Consider the following 19,673-nt stretch of genomic DNA (forward strand, 5'->3'; position numbering starts at 1 on the left):
ATTTCGTGATCTTGTGGTGTTTAAAAAATGGTAAAAGCTGTTGAAAAGGGTTTGGTTTTTTATATAAAATGTCTTTGAAAAATCAATTTTGTACCGGAAAACTTTGTTTATCAGTTGGCGAAATGTATTTAAAAAAAAAAAACACGCATAAAAATAAAATAAAATTTTGAAGATTAAATATAACAGACTATATATATTTATGATGCATAAATTCATTCTGAAAGTGCATTAAACCCTCTGACGTTGATAAGGAAATTAAAACAAGATACGCGTGGACAACATCACATACTTAAGTTCATAAAGCACTGGCAAGAACACGAAAATACACTGCTAAATAAAAGAAACATGTATATCATTCTATTTCAGCACAGAATATGTGTTTAATTTCAAACACCTACCCAAGGGGTTTTATTTTTTTTTTTTTTTTTTTTTTTTATAAAAAATCAATATTTGCTATATTCATTTACAAAAAAGGATGTTTTAAACAAAGTTTAATTGAATTTGAATTATTGATCTCCTTTTGTATAAGTTTTGCAGTTATTTTACTTTTGGAAAGAAATTGGTATTAAATGTAAAAGTTTATATATTCCTATCCATAATAATGATTTCTACCAAATTTAAGGATATACAGGGCACTGTTAACGTGAATATCATTGTTTGCTAACTCTGTTATAATTACATAAGTGATTTGATTTTATTGTTTTTATTGATGCTTTGATGTATTTTATCTCTGACATCAAACATAATTTGTTAGACTCCCCTACTCCGTACTTTACAGCTCTTAAGTAGTCATTGTCACAATGTCTCAACTTTCTAGTTATACATTGTACCAATTTAAGTCCTTAAACATATACAATATATAAAATCATGCTTTAAAAAATTATACTGTTTTAGAAAGACTGCAGGAATCTAGATTTATTTTATTTCCTCGTAACAGAAAACATTTTTAAAGTTTTAAAAAGAGGGTAGGTGCACTGCTTAACACAGTATACCCCATTAAATCGTATTAAAAGAGGTCGTGAAGTTCACACCCTCGCAGTAAAAAAAAGGTATTTTTTGATGTTGCATTTTTATGAATTTAAGAGTCTAAAACGGTTATTTTGAAGGTTGTCATGGACGCCTAGGTAATACATTCGAGGTGTGTTTCCTAGCTTGCCGGAAAGGCCCGAGAAGTTGCGATTGAAAAAAAACACACATTACACTATGTACGTTACACCATGGGTTTTCTTCATACTACACCGTTGAAATAATAAAGAGAAATCCCATAAATATCCGAAAAGTTGATAATTTAACAGAATCGCAAGTTATACATTTTCTTTCTCAGAAGGAGTATAATTTAACTCAATTTTGACAATTATAGGGGGTGCGCCCCTCCCATTGAATCTGCCACTGGTACTTTCAATACTTTGATTCCTATCTAGAATGTTCTGCATAGCACCCCCCCCCCCCCACACACACACACACAACCAGAAAGAATTTTTTAAAAAATGCTACGTATCTCCTTCAAAGTCAACAAAGGAGCGTTTTCAGTACTTTGATTTTGTTGCATGCTGTACGAAACTTTTTTTAAAAATACGATTTTACAAGTATAAAGGTATGGAACTAAATAGAAAAATCAAAAAAAAATGTAACTGAGACTTTATTCAATTAAAGTGATTTGAATCTAGAATATACGCGGAATATAATTCGAAATCATTAATTAAACATTGTTCGAAATTACACGAGCGGTTTTTAGGGTTTTCTGATGTTTCGCGTCATTAGCCATCACCGCATTCTTTTTCGAGTCACGTGATTTAGCCAAGTCGTCGATGATCTAGGGCCTTGAATGTTTTTGTAAGTTTTTCTCTTTGTTTATATTGCACTTATATACTTATCATTATACCTCTGTTTCACTGATTGTCTCGTGATGTTTGGCCCAAAGAGCCATTTTTTATGGAGTTTCCGGTAGGCCTAGAACACACAGTTGTATCTACAGAACAAAGCGGGTATTCCCGTATTTCCCAAATGACGGAGACGATTGATATAACATTTGATAAATTACGCGAGAATCTACCGACATGACCCTTTATGTTTATCCAAATTTGTTTTACACAACAAATTATATTTAATTATATTACTTTCGGTTTAATCACTGCATAAAGAACGATAACTCTTCCAACAGTTTCATTAGAGCGCATTTCAATTACAGCGTATTCAAAAAATGTAGCAACTATAACAGGTCCAGTACAATCTCCAGATTTAGCTATATAGCTTGCATAAGCTAAATAGCTTTATTAAGCTATTCAGAGAAGCTTCATTTAGCTATTTTGTCATACATTTTTCTTAAATTTGTAATTTTATCAGTATGTATAAAAAATCGCACTTTAGTCCAGTGATAGTTTTCAACTTTGAACTGTTCTGTGAACGATGCATGTAAAGAATACTCATCAATTTGCGTCTCCTTAAGAGACTTTGCACTAAAAGTTTTGGGGCACCTGATTCATGACCACACAGTTACTTCTTGAATGAAATATAAAGGAGGTCAGTTATGGTAAACAAGATAATTGGAGTCTTGGTAAAATGGGTAGGCAAACCCGGGCCGGGGCAAAATAAAAGCCGGGGCAGATCGATATTTTTTAATTTTCTTTATTAATAATCAACCAATCTCATTGCAATTTTCAGGATATGTCAACAATCGAATTAACTGTATTCGCTGTAAATATTTTAGCACAACATTGTATATTAAGAAATTTATCGACGATGTTTGATTTCCAAGTTGGTAAAATGGGTAGGCAAACCCGGGTCGACATTTTACGGTTTTGTGGACTTATTTAAGACAAAACTGAACATTTCACGTTTAATTCCGGTAAAACATATGAAATACTTATAAGAAATACTCATTTATTGAACGGAAAATAATTATTCTTCGATTAATAACAGTTTTTAAGAAAAACCGAGTCACTAAAACTGGATCCGATCACCCGGGACAAACTTAAAAATTCCGAAATTATGAGGATGTTAGCTATCACAAATATTGTGACGTTGCCCAGCTCTAACCACAAGGAGGTATCCTCATTAGAGCCTAATTTATTAAATTGAAAAGGTAAGTAATGTTTGGTGTTACACATTAATTTTAACTTTTAATAAATATTTAAAGAAAATATGAAAATCACTATTTTTTATTTTATTTAATTTTGCTTTTTGTAAATTTTATATAGCACTAATTATTTAAAAGAGCTGTGATAATATGAACGAATAAGCATGCTGGTTTTTTTATGTTTTTGTTTTTTTGTTTGTAAGCAAGTGCTGTTCTTATCGTGATAACCACGACGCTCTACCAGGGCCCAGACTCAGTTTGCCTATAAAAAACAACATTAATAAACACAATAATCTTTCAAGCACTAATATTAAAATAGAAATAAAAAACTTCTTGGAGCTAGCTACATGTAGATCTCCCTAGGAGTGAGAGGCTGATGCACACTGGGGACAGTTAAATAGGAAACTGTCACCTGGGTTTGTTACACCTGCACATTTCTGTTAGCTAATTATCATAATGAGATGAATCAGTAATTAATTGATCAAGCAGCTTACATTTGGGCTTATGTGTGATTAAAAAATAATATTAAAGCAAGGCACACTACTGGGATTCAGGAAGATGACAGGGAGGATACAGAGGAGGTCCTACAAGCATTCCTCAAGAGAAAGTTTAAACTAGACTATGAAGTCCAATTTGAACGTGTCCATCGAGTTGGCAAGTACAATGAATTTAGTGAGTACCCCCGAAATATAGTGGCGAAGTTCACTTACTTTAAAGACCGGAAATTTATTCGAACCAGCGCCCCGAAAAAACTACGAGGAACACGTTTCTATGTGAACGAACAATTTCCACCCGAAATCGAACAAAAAAAGAAAGAAATTGTACCCTATTATGAGGCAGGCAACCCACAGAATCCACCCCAAAACCGCGCGGAGCTTGGGGACAGAATCCAACCGGAACCCCCACCGTAGAAAGACAGACAAACCCTTCGAAGAGGCAACGGCAGGGTTCAACACCCGATCGCGGATAGGAGTACGTGGAGGCTCGGACCGATTCCGATCTGCGACTGTTATCATTAAACGTTTGTGGTGTTAAAAACAAACTCAATTACGATGAATTTGCAAATTTGATTAATAAACATGATATCGTGGGACTGACCGAAACAAAAACGGACGACACCGACAAAATAGAGATACCCGGATTTGTCACATTTATGAAAAACAGGAAGAAACTAACGAAAACCCGCTCCGGTGGCATTATGCTAGTTGTTAAAGATGATTTTGTTAAATATGTAAAAATCATAAATACAGATTGTAAATATGTTCTTTGGTTTAAGTTAAGCAAAGTGTTATTGAATACTAAAGATGATTTACTATGTGGTGTTATTTATATTCCACCGGAGGGCAGCAAATATTCCTCCTTAGACTGTTTTTCTGATACTGAACAAGAGCTGTTGTCCATTACAAAGGATAAAGAAAATATTTGTTTGTTTGGTGATTTTAATGCTAGAGTTGGTAATTTACCCGATTTTTATACACCCGATAATTATTTAATGCATGTAAATGACTGTGAAGATATTTTTCTATCTGATATTGCTACTCGGTCTCTGGTATTTGAAAAATGCAGTGTAGCATTAGAAAGAACTGCACAGGATCATACTGTCAACAATTACGGTTACAAGTTGATTGAACTTTGTAAAAACAATGATATGTATATAGTAAATGGTCGTATGTATAATGATAAGAACATTGGTAGATTAACATGCAAAAACAGTAGTACCGTTGATTATGTCCTAGCTAGTACATATACATTTGAATTTATACGAGAGTTTGCTGTCCTTGATTTCTGTAATTTGTACTCTGATGTTCACAACCCAATATCGTTTTCATGTTCTCATTGTAAAAACTTGTCAACAAACGAGTGTATAGGTGAAAACCAACCAACTGTAAAATTATGGTCAGCAGACAAAGCACAAGATTTTTGTAAGAATATTGATACTTCAGCGGTAGACGCTATTCAGTTAGATTTAGAAGAACTGTCTGTTTGTGTTAATAATGTATGTAAAACAAGTGTTACTACTATAACTACAAAAATTTGTAATGTTTTTCACAAAGCAGCAAGCGATACATTCGGTAATTACAATATGGGATGCAACAAATTTTCAGGAAAAAAGTCGAATAATAAACCATGGTTCAACAAAGAATGTAGAAAGGCAAGGAAAAATTTTCATTTGGCAAAGAAAAATCATAATAACTGCAAGTCCGAGGAAAATTTAAGTCATCTTAAGTCTCAAAGCAAAAACTATAAGCGGGTTATGGACGAGTGTATAAAAAATTACAGGAAAAGCATTACCGATAAAATAAAGAATGTGCGTACTACAAATACCAAAGAGTACTGGAAAATTTTAAATTCAACATGTAAAGACAAAAAGTGTGCTGTTGATATTAATGATTATTTTAATTTTATAAAGGGTATTAGTGAAACTGAGGATGAGTCGCTTGCTGTAGAAAATGATGACTACTTTTTAAATGTCGCTTATGAAAATGTTGATGATTTTCTTAACTGTGAAATAGATGACGGTGAAATATTGGCTGCGGTTAAAAATTTAAAAAACAGCAAAGCAGCAGGTTTTGACAGAGTGTTGAACGAACGTATTTGTTCTACTATTACTGTTTTTTTACCAGTGTACAAACAATTATTTAATGTTATTTTTGATAGTGGTATTGTTCCAGACGAGTGGTTAATTGGAATTGTAAAGCCTATTTATAAAAACAAAGGGGATCCTACGAAACCTGAAAATTATCGTCCTATAACTTTATTAAGTTGTCTTGGTAAACTTTTTACATCTATTTTAAGCACACGGCTGGAAGCATATGCAAATGAGATTAATATAATAAGTGAGAGCCAAACTGGTTTCCGAAAAGGCTATTCTACCCTAGATCATGCGTTAACTTTGCAGTTTTTATCAGAAACTATTATGAAACAGAAAAAGAAATTATTTTGTGCCTTCATCGATTTTAAACAAGCATTTGACACTATTTGGAGAAGTGGATTATGGTACAAAATGTCAAAAAATGGTATTAGTGGAAAATGTTATGTTTATATTAAAAATATGTACCAGGGTATTAAATCTCTTATTAGTATGGATGGTACCACATCTGATTTTATAAACTGTAATGTTGGAGTTCGCCAAGGCGAAAACCTATCACCATTTTTGTTTTCATTGTATATCAGTGATTTGGAGAATTTCTTATTAGACAAAAACATTGAAGGTCTCAAGAGTATTTCTGATGCTATAGAAAATGAATTATTTATGTATATGAAACTGTTTATCATTTTTTATGCTGATGATACTGTAATTATGACTGAGACTGCCGAAGACCTCCAAAATGCACTGAATGAATTTTATGTATATTGTAGTCAATGGAAGTTACAAGTCAATACTGACAAAACAAAAATTTTGATTTTTTCAAAAGGCCCTCTACCGAAAAATGTGTTTTATTACAATAAGGTTGCTATAGAAAATGTCAAAGATTTTAAATACCTGGGTATAATCTTTTCCAGAACAGGATCATTTGCTAAAGCTAAAAAACATTTGTGTGAACAGGCACAGAAAGCAATGTACAGTGTTATTAGAAAAATAAGACAATTTAATTTACCTGTCGATTGTCAGTTTGACTTATTTGATAAAATTGTAGTCCCAGTGTTATTGTATGGGTGCGAAATTTGGGGTTACGAAAATATAGAAGCTATTGAACGTGTACATTTAAAATTTTTAAAATATGTTTTTAACTTAAAAAGTAGTACACCATCCTATATGGTTTACGGGGAAACAGGTCGTTTCCCTTTATGTATCAATGTATATACCAGAATGATTTCCTACTGGTCAAAGTTATTTACAAACTCTGAAAGCAAAATTGTATCTGTTTTATATAAGTTTTTGGTCTTGCAATATCAAAGGGGAAATATGCCAAACTCTTGGATTGTAGGTGTTAAAAATATTTTAGATATGTGTGGTTTTTCAAATATTTGGTATGAACAAAATATTGTAAATGTAAAGTGGATATCTACAATTGTAAAACAAAGGTTACAAGACCAATATATCCAAAAATGGTCTAGTGACATTAATGACTCGTCAAAAGGGCAAATTTACAAGATTTTTAAGAAAAATTTTAATTATGAAAATTATATTAATATATTGCCACTTAGGCTCAGAAAAGTTTTTATGAAATTTAGAACCTCAAATCACCATCTCCCAGTGGAGACTGGGAGATGGTACAATACACCTTTAAACCAAAGAGTGTGTAAACTGTGTAATTCTGGTCAAATTGCTGACGAATTTCATTATATTCTGGAATGTAAAGAACTACTGACATTTAGACGTAAATATCTTGATGAAAAATACTGGTCAGCGCCAAATACTATTAAGTTTTGTGAACTTATGTCTTGTTCAAATGCTACAAACCTGAAAAAATTATGTTATTTTATTATCAAAATATACAGTTTGATATAATAGTCTGTCCTCCATTATTATACTTTTTCCTATCTTCATTGTATATATTGTATATTTATGCTTATTTACTATTTATTTACTACTTATCTATTCATTTATACAATGTACCTCTGACTTTTGAACTGTATATAATGATTGACCTCATGTACCATTCCATGGTGTGAGCGAAATAAACTGAATTGAATTGAACAGTATCTGTGATCTTTATTCAATTATGTGAATTATTGTATTAATGAAAAGTAACATAAGTAAAACATAAATAAAATCCATGTGGGATAACATAAACACGCAACTATTACGGAATTATTAAGTTTGTCCCGGGTGATCGGATCCGGTTTTAGTGACCCGGTTTTTCTTAAAAACTGTTATTAATCGAAGGATAATTATTTTCTGTTCATTAAATGGCTATTTCTTATTAGTATTCCATATGTTTTACCGAAATTAATCATGAAATGTTCAGTTTTGTCTTAAATAAGTCCACAAAACCGTAAAATGTCGACCCGGGTTTGCCTACCCATTTTACCAACTTGGAAATCAAAAATCGTCGATAAATTTCTTAATATTCAATGTTGTGCTAAAATATTTACGGCGAATACAGTTATATCGATTGGTAACATATCCTGAAAATTTCAATGAGATTGGTTAATTTTTAGCAAAGAAAATTGAAAAATATCGATCTGCCCTGGCTTTTATTTTGCCCCGGCCCGGGTTTGCCTACCCATTTTACCAAGGCTCAGATAATTGATTGATATTAATTTATCACAATGAGAAGAAATCATACTTATCCATGCTCATTGCACACAAAGTGGTAAACAGTTACCCAAACAATGGAAATATATTTTTTGCTTATAAGTGTTTAAAAGCTGCAGTGTTAAAACTATCTTTAATTGTGGTCAAGTTTATAATGGTCAATTGTGCAAATATGAGTAGCAAGTTAATTGCGATTTTTTGTTCATTTCTTACAATAAATATTTGCTTCAAAAACTGTACATATATAGCTTTATCAAGCTATTTTGAATAGCTTTATAAAGCTATATAGCTTTTTCAAGCTATATAGCTAAATCAAGAGATTGTACTGGACCTGTATAAGAAAGCTACGCTTGAGTAATTGAAAACAGCGTGATTAATGTGCTACGTCACAATACAGTTTCTACAATACAGTCAGGTTTCTCATTCCCTGTCATGTCAGACAGTTTTGTTGAATGACTATTTGCAGAATTGTTTAATATTTATTTTATATGTCACCAGGTTAACAAGTCACTGGCGTCGATAGCAAATTGAAAGTGGGGGGGGGGGGGGCCTCAGATCTGATCCTCAGAAATATTGAGAGAAAAAAACCTAATTACAAAATCATGAAAATCCTGGGGGGGGGGGGGGGAGAGTAAACCTATGCTAGTATGCCTATGACTCCAACTTCTCAATCTTTCAAACGTACATTAATGACCAATTATATATCTTACGAAAAAAAGTCGGGAGGCTGAACCCTCTATTCTGCTATATGCCTAATGGTTAGGTCTAACTTTGCAAAAAAAAGTGGGGGGGGGGCTAAGCCCCCCCCCCCTAGCCCCCCCCCCCCCCGGTTCTGACGCCTATGCAAGTGTTTGACCGTCAGTCAATATATCGGGTCTCAATAGCTCAGTGGTTAACACGCTGGCACGGTACGCCAGAGGCTATGGGTTCGAGTTCTGGTCGAGACTTGACTTTTTACCACCTGTAACACAGAGTTGGCAAAATAGCCTATAAATTCATCAGACAGTGTGTCCTGTAAATTTTCGAGATTTGCATAACAGTAACTTTTGTAAAAAATAATTTTGAAAAATTGAATATCAGGGGTACTGTGAATAATATTAGCTATAAACATTCTTCCATACCATGAGCACTGCCATATTGGCCGCCATTTTGTTTGACAAAGTTAACTCAATTGTGAAACGGTTGCCGTTCATCGGTGACTGTGTTTAATACCATTTTAAAATGCCTCTGAACTTGAACATGTTGAAACTTTTCTCTTGTTTGATTGATAAATGGAATAAACACACAAGCATCACAAACATACTTTTATATTACTCAAGTAAATTTTATTTTGTCACCTTTTATAGTAAAATAAAATTACCGGAAACTATGTCCTGTGGAGTTTAAATTTTACCTGACATACATAAAAACAACATTACTAGGGATCGCTGGCAACCCAGTGCATTTTGCCAACTCTGGTAAGAATTTACTTTATACTCTGTCTCTCTCTCTCTCTGAGCTATATTAAGGTACCTCACTACACTGAAACTTATACTTTTTAAGACACTACGTCACAAGATGGCGACTTAAATATTTTGTTAAATTGTTTTTATCAATCGCTTGTGTTGACTATCGCCATAGCTCAGTGGTTCAAGTAGCGGGCTGTTGAACTGCAGATCATGAGTTAACTGTTACTGAATTAAAATTTTGGAAATAAATTTTTTTATCCAAAATTGCAATTTTTTTTTCACATTTTTGAATTATATACTTCTTATCCACCGTGATATCTATTATAATCAAGTAATTTTCTAATGATTTGAGAAACTATTTAATGGTGTAGTGAGCCACCTTAAACAGTCATTTTTGGGGGAAAAAAAGGTAACGTATACTCTATCTCTCTCTCTCTCTCTCTCTTTATACCGGTATATATATATATATATATATATATATATATATATATATATATATATATATATATATATATATATATATATATATTTATATATATATATATATTTATATATTAAACAGTCATTTTTTTGGGAACAAAGGTACATGTATTTCAACCAGGTCTGGCTTTCCCACTTTTGAATCTTTTTCTCCATTTCCGGGTCATGTGACTTCAAGGTCTCTGTAATGTCAGGGAATCATTTTGGAACACAATTTTTATTCATTTGTAGCATAGCTGCAGGTTAGACTATCTGTAGCTCCTGGTCTGAAAAATTCAGATGGATGACCTAGGAGCTACAGTGCCACCCTTGGAAAAAATTGTATATTTATTGCGCAGAAAATCATGCACTAGTTTTAGACTAATTTGCATTATTTATACGCAAATTCTGTGAAAACAATTACCGGTAGTACCATTAAATTCTTCATGCAATTTACTACTGATATCGTCCCCCTTCTTGGATAGTCTTTTAAACACAATCACCAGCCCTGTAAATTGAAGTAGTGCAGTTTGTTTGCATGTAAAAATGGCAACTAGCGATCTCAATGTTTTAACATACTTTTGATTTTCCGAGGTTGGTAGTGTGTTTCGGAGAAAGTCTGTGGCAAGGAAAGTTACATATAAAAACGGTAAATTAGTCCAAAACTAGTGCACGTTTATCTGCGCAATAAATATGCAATTTTTTCAATGAGTGGCACTGTAGCTCCAAGGTTATTCATCCATTTTTTTTCAGATCTGGAGCTTCAGACCTGCAGCTATTTGCAGCATTGAAAAAATATTGCCCCCAGATAAACACGATCAAAAAATTCAAAATACTGATACACAAGAAACAGGGACCTATTTCGTAACGTAAATAAGAGTATATGAGTATAGTCTACTAATGCATTTTCCAAAGGCGGTAATGTTAACGTTATGGTTCATAGCTCCGGCCCTAATTTTCGTTCACCAACGAGGGACCTCTTGAATGAAAGCTCGTCCAATTATCTCTCTAAGTACTCTTAAAATTTTGTGGTGTGAAGTCAAATTCGTTTTCCAGCAAAATGCCTCTGTATTGAAAAACTCTGAAAATGAAAGTTAAAGTTGGGAATTAACAGTTCTGAAAAGGGTGTACATCAAACAATTTCAATTTTCTCCTTCAAATGATAATTCAATTTTGACACCTGCTTTTAAAATTGCAAATCCTCTTTATCTGACATATGTCAAGCATTCTGATATACACTCTGCAAGTATAGGAACTAATTTGCTTAAAGGCACTACTTTGTTGTCCTACCGATTCAAAAAATAGTTAGAGGGATATACTCATATAGTAATTCAGAATAGAATAATCATTGTGTGCGTTATGTGACCCTACGTAGAATAAAAAAACAAAGAAAAATAACGAACACAAAAAATATAATGACGAGAGCACGGACAGAGCAACATGGAACATTTCACTTAGTTGAATATCTATCTCTCCCTCTTTTGATATCGCAAAACCACAAAAAATATGTTTCAGGTGAACTGACCTGTAATTTGGGCAACTCCTTCAGTTTGATTAATTAGTGAGTGTAAATCTAGTTGAGCACTTATCATTATGAACAATTTTTGACATATAAGTAAATGCATAATCAGCTATTAATATTCGAACATTACTTTCACATCCACGGCTAAATAATGAAAGAAGCATAACGAAGATGAGTGAAAATCTCCATCTCGAAAGTGCTTGAATCCTTGTTTCGTTTCTCGGCCTGTAATTGTTTACCTTCAAATATTTTATGCTGATCAAAGACAGAGAGGCCGATTGTTTGTGATCAATGTTTTTATAAAGTTTTTTCTGCTTCATTACAGTGTGACATGAAACTTATAGGAGTTACCGGGAATCAGAGACGACTGGGAATCGGAGACTTCATTGTATTAACTCATCTTCACTGTATTAGCTTGTCATCAACATAGGGTTTTTTATGTGGTATTGATTTTGCTCTACATCAATCTCGTAAACTTATTAAAAAAGACAATAGATTTTGCAACTTGAACATGACATGATAAATAACAGTATAATAGTTTGAGGTCTCTTTACAGGTTCCTTGTGTATCAATAAAGAGTGGACTGATGGAGCAAAGAAAGAGTTTATGTGGTATAGTATTCATGTAATATCACTATGTTTGTGTAGCTATATAGTATTCATGTAATATCACTATGTTTGTGTAGCTATATAGTATTCATGTAATATCACTATGTTTGTGTAGCTATATAGTATTCATGTAATATCACTATGTTTGTGTAGCTATATAGTATTCATGTAATATCACTATGTTTGTGTAGCTATACTTTGTATTTTTAGGTCACCTGAGTCATTCAGGAGACCCATTGCTATCACAAGTTCGTTGTCGTGTGTCATTCATATACATTATAGTACTCATCCGTTAAATGGGTATGCGGGCAGTAGTCATTGTGTTAGCCCTGGGGTAAGAACTGTTGCCAGAAAGGCTAGGTCAAGGTCAACATATATTTCTTACCAAGGAACTGACAATATAACTATTGCCCTCATCCCCATTTGATGATTGATCTGTAAACAAGGATAACATATCCTAGTGGTAATGTCAGGGCTAGGATATTGTCCAATTATCTTCTTAGGACAGATTCAAATAATCAGCCAGGTTAAGGTGGGTAGCTAATCATTTGTCATAAGCCAGTTGTTAATATAAATGACCTCATATATGATTTGGAAAGTTCTCATTTTACATATATTTGATAATAGCGAGCGCGCAGCGCCGGCGAGAAGCGAGCTCTACCGGCAAGGCGTGTGTGAATAGAAAATTCGGACTAGTTGCACATTCATTCAACGGATTTTTTTGGCGTCAGTAAATCGGACCAGTAATGCCTTGTTTGAATCGTCCCAGTAATTCCCTGTAAATATGGTTTCCCAGTTCACACTCTAACGAGAACAAGATAAAGACTATGTACATCATGCATTGTAAATAAAATAATTCCATTACATAAGACTAACAGAGTTGTCGTTCCTTCGAGTGACGTCACAATGGATTTCTTGCACATTGATCCCATAGAATTTTTCGGTGTCAGTAAATTTCGACCCACAATGCAATTTATCAATGTCGGACAATCTCACTAGACTTGATTCCTTCTCGCGAGAATCAAATTAAAACTTTTGAGAAACAGATAAATTGTATAATTTCAAAACCGGTTTTCTTATATGATCAGCAAATTTTTTTTTGTACGTAAATTATATATTTTTTTTAAACGGGGGGGGGGGGGGGGGCTCTATGATAAGTCAATTTTTTATATGTAAGTTTAAGAAAAATGTCTGCTGCAAGAAAAGAGGAATTAAACTGCAATAAACATTATGTTAAAATCTTTATTATTCAACAACATTGTATCTGAGATAAATTCTATTTAAATAAATAAACAATCTTATAAATTATGAATAATGAAAATTTACTAGAAAAAATAGGCATGTTTATATTTTATTTTGCATTCAAATTCATTTACGTTACGTTGATACTTTTATTTCTATTGATTTATCATAATTCATTATTTGATCACATGCTGCGCTCGCCCCAACGGTCGCACCGTAAAACATATTAAGGTGTGAGAGAGAGTTCATGTAAGTGAGTCAAAAAGTTAAAGTTTGTTTTCTACCTGGGGTAAAAACAAAACTGCATGTAGTTTATAAATTATCCATTGTAAATAAGAGATCACTTTAGATAGTGTCATATTTCACAAAAAGTTACAATAGGATCAGACAAAATGCAAATTTTGGGAAAGCCCTCTTTTCTAAAACAGACCTAAAAATAAGTCTTGGTGATGTTGGAGAAAGGAACAAAGAAAACAAGAGTACATATTTAGCAGAAAAAATCTGAGAGAGAGAGAGTGAGACAAACAGAGCAAGATTTCATGTACATGTTACAAGAAAAAGGAATGAGAGAGGGAGAGAAAGAGAGCAAAGTAAGAAAATGATGAAAAAAGTGAAAGAGAGAAAGAAAGAATTAAAGAAGAGCAAGAGCGCATATTTAGCAACGATTACCGAGGAAATAACTGTTAAACAAGGAAAGTTTGAGACAGAGAGAGAACGAGAAAGAGAGAAAGTACATACGTCTCCATGAGAGAGAAATAGACACAGAAAGCTGGCATACATAGGTGGGAAAGACTGGAAGAAAGAGCATGGGTATTTCCTTAGCAGAGAATGTCTAAAAATAGTAAATGTCTGAGAGAGAGAGAGAGAGAGAGAGAGAGAGAGAGAGAGAGAGAGAAAGAGAGAAAGAGAGAGAGAGAAATTACAGATTTAAGAGAGAGAGAGACAGTTCATGTGAGACAGAGCAAGACTTCATGTACATGTTGCAAGAAAAGTGAATAAAAGAGAGAGAGAAAGAGACTGAAAACAAAAGTGCATGTTTAGCAGAGAGAAAGAGAGTGCATGTGTAGGAGAGGCAAAGGGAATCTTTAACAGAGAAAGTTAGAGAGAGAGAGAGAGAGAGAGAGAGAGAGAGAGAAAGAGAAAGAGAAAGAGAGAAAAAGCAAAAGTTTTGGTGAAGCAAAGAAGTAAAAAGAGAGTAACATGTTTAGCAGAAGGAGAAAGGGGGAAAGAGAGAGAGTACATGTTGGTGGGAAAAAGTGAAAGAGAGAAAGAAAGAAATAAAGAAGAGCAAGAGCACATATTAAGCAGGAATTATGGAGTAAATAGCTGTTAAACAGGAAAAGTTTGAGATAGAGAGAGAAAGAAAGAGAGAAAAAGGAAGAAGGAAAATACATAAGTCTGCACCAGAGAGAAATAGACACTGAAAGCTGGCATACATAGGTGGGAAAGACTGGAAGAAAGAGCATGTGTATTTCCGTAGCAGAGAATGTCTAAAAATAGTAAATGTCTGAAAGAGAGAGAGAGTGCATAAGAGAATGTTTAATGAAGAATGCAAGAGATAGTGAGAGCAAGAGTACTTGTTGCTCAGAAAAGTGAATGAAAGAGAAAGATAAAGGACAGATTTCAGAGAGAGAGAGAGAGAGAGAGAGAGAGAGAGAGAGAGAGAGAGAGAGAGAAAGAGAGATTAATTAAGAATGTCAGAGATAGTGAAACAAAGAGAGAAAAAGTACACGTTGATCAGAAAACTGAAAAAGAGAGATAGAAAGAGAAACAAAGAGAAAGTACATATTATTATGGAGAGAGAGAGAGAGAGAGAGAGTCAGCTTAGTGAAGAATGTCAGAGATAGTGAGACAAAGAGAACAAGAGTACATGTTTCTCAGAGAAATAGAGACAGAAAGAGAGAAAAAGAAAGTACATATTTTGTGGAGAGAGAAGGAGAGAGTGAGAGAAAGTTAAAAAGTGAATTTTAGAGAGAGAGAGAGAGAGCATTCTTAGCAGTAAATGTATGATACAGATAGAGAAAAAAGAAAGAGGGAGAAAGCCCCAAATGTTTAGCAGAAAATTTAAAAAAGAAGTTTTAACAAAAAAATTATCTACTGGTCGAGTGTTTTTCTTATCTGATGATAATAGACCATAATTTATCTATGAATGAAAATATATTATTATTTCAAAATAAAGTCTGGTTTAAATTTATATATTCCCTACACACAAAATGATATTATATAATGATATTGTATAAATTTGTTATATCATTAATTTTAAATAGTTTTGAAAGAATGTGGTTGACATAATTCTATAACACTTTATTTTTATTTAACAGGTTGTGAATCAAGAATATAGACATGGACACAGCAAGCTCCACATATAGAGCACATAAGTGTTCTAAGTGTCCGGGGGACACAGAGTACCATTGTGTATCGTGTCCATGTGATCTGTGTCCCCAGTGTAAAGAGAACCATGTAAAAGATCTCCAAACAATAGACCATGATGTTGTGTCACACCGTGATAAAATCAATTACATTCCAACACAAGAGATCTGTGTGAGACATCCTAGCCATGTTTATACAAAGTACTGTGAACCTTGTCAAGTTCCTGTGTGTGATACTTGTTCCGAGGACCAATTGCACCGATTCAGAAGTTTTCTCTATGGCCAAGAACAACATGAAATACTGAATATACAAATAGCCTATAAAACAAAGCGACAACAACACAGAGGAACCATTCACACCATCAGAAGTGAGGCTCTCTTTCACAGACCTGTTCTCCTGCCACGAATCAAAACTGATTTCAAAACCTGTCACACAGAATTCTCCCGCTATCAATCAGAGATGTTAACAAAGGCCCAGAGACTGAAGAATCGCATTAATTTAGTGAGAAAAGATTTCATGAAAAATGTGTTTTGTGACTTTGATTTCAAACACAGATGTTTAAAACAGATGATAGAAATGAGCAGACATATTGTCAGCCTTCAGGAATATGAACTCAGATATGTACAGCCAGAATTCACATTCAGTGCACTACAATTCCTCTCCTTCATAAAGACAGCCCTCCCCCAGATAAATCTTACACTCCACACCAGCCAGCTCTCCATGACTCAGTCACTCAACAAGGAGGATGTGATGGAGTCACTGAGTGCAATCCAAATCACAGAGAGAGGAAACCGACGCGTAGGAAACCAGTGTCTGCTGAAACTGACGTCTGGTGCTGAGTTCCATCAATCTCTCACAGTGACAGGTGTTGGTCGTTGTTATCACATTTCCTGTGTGACATCAGACCGGGTCTGGGTCAGTGATTATAACAATCTCATGTTGACAGACACAACAGGTGTCCCTCTACATCGTGTGGAGGATTTATGTCCTGGTATTAATATAGGATTACACACAGTGAACAGTGAGAGTGAACTGATTTATATAGATAGGTATTATAACATCAACAAACTGTCAAAGACAGATATGAAGACAACCACCACATTTATAGAGAGAACAGACTCCACATGGGAACCACAGTGTGTGTACTGGTCCCCGTCCACTGGGGATCTACTGGTCGCGATGTATAAGTATGATACAAAGATAAGGATAGGCAAGGTAACCCGGTACAACCAGAGTGGACAACTCACACAAACCATACAGAACGACAACACAGGACGGGGACTGTATAGATATCCTCACTATATAACAGAGAACAACAATGGGGATGTCGTGGTGTTTGACCGTCGTGCTGTAGTGGTGACAGAGCGTGGAGCAAGATATCGTTTCTCCTACACAGGACATCCATCAGGATCAGGACTATGGCCATGTGGAATCTGTACTGACGCGCTGTCACACATCCTGGTGTGTGATGGTATAACCGACACAGTACAAATGTTAGACAGAGACGGTCAGTTCCTGTCACATCTACTGATAAGACCATCAGGGATATTCTCACCACAGAGCCTGAGTTATGATGTCAACACTCACCGTCTCTGGGTCGGATCAGGGGCCAACAACACGGTGGTTATATACAGGTATATCACCAGACAGGACGCTCTGACAGGTAAGTCTGAGTCATTATCATTGTAAATTATATAATATGTAGTTACAAGTCAGACATATATAGGATGTGATCTTTATCATTTGTCAATATAATGTAAGTACATATAATTTTTTATAGACAGTCAACATCACATGCATTTAATGAGATGCAAATACATTACTTGTCTGTAGTAAATCAATTACTTAGATACATGAATATGTTGATAATATCTTGATTAATAGATTAATTAGATGCTTTTATCAGTAAATGTTTGTTATTAATTATTAAAGGTTCTGTATTAAGACATTACAACAGACAAACATTGCTGTACCAATCATTTTACAAGATGTGATGTTTGTAATTAATCGGTTCCATCTGACTGTTTGTGTCTGATGTTTGTAGATCTGAATCCAGCCACTGCTGATGTGATGGAGTCACTGAGTGAAATCCCAACCACAGGGACAGAAAAACCACAGCAAGGAAACCAGTGTCTGCTGAAACTGATGTCTCCCCCCAAGTTACTTCACTCTCTCACAGTGACAGGTGTTGGTCGTTGTTATCACATTTCCTGTGTGACATCAGACCGGGTCTGGGTCAGTGATTATAACAATCTCATGTTGACAGACACAACAGGTGTCCCTCTACATCGTGTGGAGGATTCATGTAGTCGTTTATATGGATTACACACAGTGAACAGTGAGAGTGAACTGATTTATATAGATAGGAATTATAACATCAACAAACTGTCAAAGGATATGAAGACAACCACCACATTTATAGAGGGAACAGACTCTACATTGAGACCACGTTGTGTGTACTGGTCCCCGTCAACTGGGGATCTACTGGTCGCGATGTATAAGTATGATACAAAGACAAGCAAGGTAACCCGGTACAACCAGAGTGGACAACTTGCACAGATCATACAGAACGACAATACAGGACTGGGGCTGTATAGACAACCTAACTATATAACAGAGAACATCAATGGGGATGTCATGGTGTCTGACCATAGTGCTGTAGTGGTGACAGAGCGTGGAGGAAGACATCGTTTCTCCTACACAGGACATCCATCAGGATCAGGACTAGAGCCAAGTGGAATCTGTACTGACGCGCTGTCACACATCCTGGTGTGTGATGATAAAACCAAAACAGTACAGATGTTAGACAGGGACGGTCAGTTCCTGTCACATCTACTGATAAGACCATCAAGGATATTCAGACCATGGAGCCTGAGTTATGATGTCAACACTCACCATCTCTGGGTCGGATCATGGTACAACAACACGGTGGTTATATACAGGTATATCACCAGACAGGACGCTCTGACAGGTAAGTCTGAGTCATTATCATTCACATTAATTAGATATAGATAACTAAGACACACAGTCCGCGTTAATTATCAGTCAATAAGATACATGTAAGACATGTTTATCTGTGTGATTGTTTGTCAATATAAACAGCTCATTGTTACAGGGTTAGCTGTATCTATTTCATTAATAAGATGTACAGTCACATGTCATTGTATTTAGTTAATTAAAATAAAAGGTCATTGTAATTAATATGATGAGGCATGTAATTGTAATTAGTTATTTTGTTACAAGTTAATTTAATTGGTTTAATTAATTAATGGATAAATATTAAAGCATGTGTTAATGTATTCAGTCTAAACTTTTAATTTGTAGATGTAGCTCTATCAATACATAACATGTATGATATTAGTTAATTAAAAGCTAATTAATAACTTATTGTAGATGAACACACACCCCGTCCTGATGGGGAGGCCTTGTACAACTCAACACCAGCCGTAGAATGGAGATAGCAGGAATATTGACAGGTTGTAAATGTTTCTGTAGAAATCTAGTCTGCTCTCAAAACCACACATGTTGTTTGTTACTTTGTTCAACATCTGCAGCTGAAATTGAGCTGTGTATAATTCACATGGACTGTAATACTGACTCCTGTTTATTTCACACTTTGTGATCATCCAAAAATGGCTGTCTGTTGCTGAGTGTGGAATGTTATACACATTTCACTTTGCTTAAAATGAATTATCGTAAACATAAAACAGATCTTATTCATATGAAGTCTATAAAAACTGAGCAA

The 19,673-nt window shown here is 34.5% G+C and overlaps 2 protein-coding genes across 2 annotated transcripts in view; one reads left to right on the plus strand and one right to left on the minus strand.

Moving 5' to 3' along the window:
* Positions 1-19,673, minus strand: part of LOC105337929 (protein ERGIC-53) — an 87,525-nt gene that overhangs the window by 22,402 nt on the left and 45,450 nt on the right. The window lies entirely within an intron of this gene.
* LOC136273633 (uncharacterized) lies at positions 1,818-19,629 on the plus strand. The gene is made up of 6 exons (XM_066078527.1): positions 1,818-1,833; positions 12,034-12,151; positions 12,265-12,319; positions 15,880-17,591; positions 17,973-18,899; positions 19,322-19,629. The coding sequence occupies exons 4-6, from the start codon at positions 15,902-15,904 to the stop codon at positions 19,387-19,389; spliced, it is 2,685 nt and encodes an 894-aa protein (XP_065934599.1). The 5' UTR covers positions 1,818-1,833; positions 12,034-12,151; positions 12,265-12,319; positions 15,880-15,901; the 3' UTR covers positions 19,390-19,629.

This window comes from Magallana gigas, chromosome 1 (assembly GCF_963853765.1).
Source record: "Magallana gigas chromosome 1, xbMagGiga1.1, whole genome shotgun sequence".
NCBI classification, from domain to species: domain Eukaryota; kingdom Metazoa; phylum Mollusca; class Bivalvia; order Ostreida; family Ostreidae; genus Magallana; species Magallana gigas.